At 43.4% G+C, this 3,653-nt stretch overlaps 1 protein-coding gene across 1 annotated transcript; it reads right to left on the bottom strand.

Annotated features, from left to right (window-relative positions):
- Positions 1-1,481: 1,481 nt before the first annotated feature.
- On the bottom strand, positions 1,482-2,011 carry LOC137479545 (serine palmitoyltransferase small subunit B-like). Its single transcript, XM_068200057.1, has one exon. The coding sequence runs from the start codon at positions 1,967-1,969 to the stop codon at positions 1,727-1,729; it is 243 nt and encodes an 80-aa protein (XP_068056158.1). The 5' UTR covers positions 1,970-2,011; the 3' UTR covers positions 1,482-1,726.
- Between the last annotated feature and the right edge of the window lie 1,642 nt (positions 2,012-3,653).

Below are 3,653 nucleotides of genomic sequence, written 5' to 3'. Positions count from 1 at the left end.
CTCACTCCCTGGCACATCTTGAGCAATATTTATTGACACAGTCTTGAGAAATACAGATTTTGCACCTGTAATGCAAAGTGCTGCCTGTATTTCTCTGTATTAGAGACTGAGAGGCTGGGAAAAATCACTGTCTCCATAAATAGTCTAATGATCTCCATAAATAGTCTAATAATTAAAATATTCTGTGTTCCCTCTTGTTCCTCAACATCAGGAAATATAAATTATATTGATAAATATCAGTAAATATAATATACACACTAAGCATGAAAGCAAACCTACACTAATTACTACTTCAGCCATTCACTACTTGAATAAAACATCCCCTTGGATCTAAATTCAAAAGAATTGAATATATTTTTTTTACAAACTTAGAGATATTTGGGCATTGTTTAAAGACTTGGAAGTTTGAGTACAGCTGTCCTCATTTTCCCAGAGAAATTATTTTCATCTCTTACTTTATTTCCCCATGATTATAAACTGGGAAAGCAGCTGACAAATGACATAATTATTGTCTTTCACTTTGTTTTGTTGCCTCCTGTGACCAAGCCTCATTCCCAAAGTCCCTGGATTGCCACCTACAGCAACAACCCACCCTCTGGAAGGAGAGGACATTCCAGGAGCTTGGAAAAAGTCCCAAAACTCACCTCAGTGTGGGTGGGAAAATGTGGATTTGTGTCACCCTGTGTGTCCTGCTCTGCTCCCTTCATCTCCTGAGGATTCCAAACCCCCATTCTCACTGCCAAGCTCATCCCAGTGCAGCTCCTGCCCACTGCAGGGAGCTGGCAGCACAGGAATCTGCTGGTTTGAAGGCTAAAAAGTCAGGGAATTTGGAACAAAAGCAGTCCCAGCCAAAACCAGCATGTTTTTTACAGCTCATGAGTTTGTGGTTCAGGCACTAAACAGGGAGAGTGTGAAAGGTGAAAAGGAGGGAGGAAAGGGTTAGGAAAAAAGGAGACATTGTATTTTTATATTTTTAAGGGGTTTATTTTCAACTGACACCCTACCACAAGTGAATCTGTAGTGTTACATTCTCTATATGATGCACTTGATTTACTCATCTTCTAAAGTAAACCAAAAATTACCTGTTTTTATAAAGCCCAAGAATCTGAGAATTTCATCAGAAATTTTCACAGCAGCACATCCTCACATGAATCTGTGGCATTGTTTGCATCATGATAACGAGCCAGCCAAGTCATTCATTGTATAAAACAATCAAGGAGACTGAAAAAATCCTGAAATCATTCCATAAAAACACAGCAAGCTCAGGGAAGCAGCTCCCACTCGTCCAGGATTTTTGTGTGCACATCTCTTCTGGTAGACAAGAACAAATTCATGCTCATTTCTCCAGATGAAAACTTTCCATATCCAAGCAGCTTTCCCTGGAATAACAAAATCTTCAGGGGGGTTGTTCCTTCCCCCAAAATAACAAAATCTTCAGGGGGGTTGTTCCTTCCCCCAGAATAACAAAATCTTCAGGGGGGTTGTTCCTTTCCCCAGAATAACAAAATCTTTAGGGGGGTTGTTCCTGTCCCAATTCCAGCTCTGTAATTCCAGTGGGTCATTAAAACTGAAAGCTCCTGAAGAAGCAAATGGTAAAAACAGGGAATGATTGGAAGAAAAATAATTTGCTGTCAGAGCAAAACACTGAGAGAATAAAGCAGAGTTTGCTGCTCCTGGATAAAAATGGGATAAGGAAACTCTTGGATGCCAAAGCCAGGTTGAGGTTTTACTTCACCACAGAAAGAGCATTTTCCCGTGGGTTTCCCAGGAAACTGCAGAGGAGCTGGAAGACCGAGCTGGCGTGGAAAGCCAGGCAGACATAGGTGGTGTAGAGCAGCAGCCCCAGCATGGCCAGGTTGAAGGAGTAGAAGAGCACCTTCTCCCAGGGCTCCATCAGGTAACTGCAGGTGATCAGCTCAAACTGGCAGAAGAGCCAGTACAGGTAGCTCGGGGTGCTCTTCACATCCATCCCCGATCCCAGAGCTCCCTGTGGGATGAAGAGTGGGGGATGATGGAAATGAGAACCTCACGTTGCACATGAAGAGTGGGGGATGATGGAAATGGGAATCTCACATTGCACATGAAGGGTGGGGATGATGGAAATGAGAACCTCACGTTGCACCTGAAGGATGGGGGATGATGGAAATGGGAACCTCACATTGCATCTGAAGGGTGGGGGATCATGGAAAGGGGAATCTCACATTGCACATGAAGGGTGGGGGATGATGGAAATGGAAACCTCACATTGCACCTGAAGGGTGGGGGATGATGGAAATGGGAACCTCACATTGCACATGAAGGGTGGGGGATGATGGAAATGGGAACCTCACATTGCACATGAAGGGTGGGGGATCATGGAAAGGGGAATCTCACATTGCACATGAAGGGTGGGGGATCATGGAAATGGGAATCATCTGAAGAGTGGGGGATGATGGAAAGGGGAATCTCACATTGCACATGAAGGGTGGGGATCATGGATATGAAAATCTCACATTGCACATGAAGGGTGGGGGATCATGGAAATGGGAACCTCACGTTGCAGCAGCCTCACCAAGGAGGCTCCCTGAGAGCTCATTTCATCCCCGAGCTGTGGCAATTCCATTCCCCAGGCCAAGCTCTGCCAGAATTTCACCTTGCACTGGGTTACTCAAGGCTCTGTTGGAGCAGCTTAATTAAAACTCCCTTTAAACCCTCTCTCCTTCCTCCTCCTCCTCCCCACCTGTGGATTTCTATACAGAATTTGCTACAAGGCTGATTCCTACCACTGCAGACTGGATTTTATGCCTTGTGCTCCAGTCGCTGCTGGAAGTTCCAGGTACAAACGGAGAGCATGGAGAACTCCACACAAACAGAATTCCAATAAAGGGAAACTACATCCAGGTTATCCAGCTTTTTCTGCAGCAGGGATTGAATTGATCTTTGAATTTCATTGAATTTCATTGCCAGAATGAAAAAAGAAGAAGAAGAAGAAGAAGAAGAAGAAGAAGAAGAAGAAGAAGAAGAAGAAGAAGAAGAAGAAGAAGATGATGATATATTATAAGGTAAAATAATAATAAATGCAGATTTCTCTTAAAGAAAAAATAAATCAATGTTAGTAGTTACTGAGTGTTGCATTATGGCATCAGCAGGACACAGAACTGGAGAGGAAAAGGGGAAATGGGACTATTTCAGTTATTGACACTTTCTGTCCTTTGGTGACTAAGAGGAAACAAACCAAAAACTCTGATTTCACACTTTTGAATTGGGAAGTAAAAAATTCCTGGTGGTGTCAAAATCTGTGGAAAGAAATTTATCCCTCAGAAATTACATACAATTAACTCTATAGCTCCATATAGAGTGGGATTTTATCCTAAAAAATCCACTTCCCAGAGATTTTAGTGACATTTTGCTTCCATATCTCCCCCACCTCTTTTCTTCCTGCCGGGTGAGCGAAACAAATGCCTCTGCAGTTTGAAATATTGACAATTACTTGTGGCAATATTCCCATTAACCATCCCCTTTCTGCCCTCACACAGTTTTTGCTAAATCGGGTGACACCTGAGCCTCTTCCCACCAAATGCATGACTTTGAGGAAAAGTTGGGGTTGTAAAAAGCAGAACTCACCTGTCCACGTGCCCCAACACGGCCGGGCAGGGGATGCTGCGGAGCTGGGC

This window comes from Anomalospiza imberbis, chromosome 10 (genome assembly GCF_031753505.1).
Source record: "Anomalospiza imberbis isolate Cuckoo-Finch-1a 21T00152 chromosome 10, ASM3175350v1, whole genome shotgun sequence".
In the NCBI taxonomy this organism is placed as follows: domain Eukaryota; kingdom Metazoa; phylum Chordata; class Aves; order Passeriformes; family Viduidae; genus Anomalospiza; species Anomalospiza imberbis.
The sequence above is the reverse complement of the archived record's forward strand: the minus strand, read 5'-3'. Positions and strand labels throughout refer to the sequence as shown.

What these genes read in the sequence shown, in the direction of transcription:
- LOC137479545 (XM_068200057.1), bottom strand. Translation starts at nt 1,969, where the DNA reads ATGGATGTGAAGAGCACCCCGAGCTACCTGTACTGGCTCTTCTGCCAG.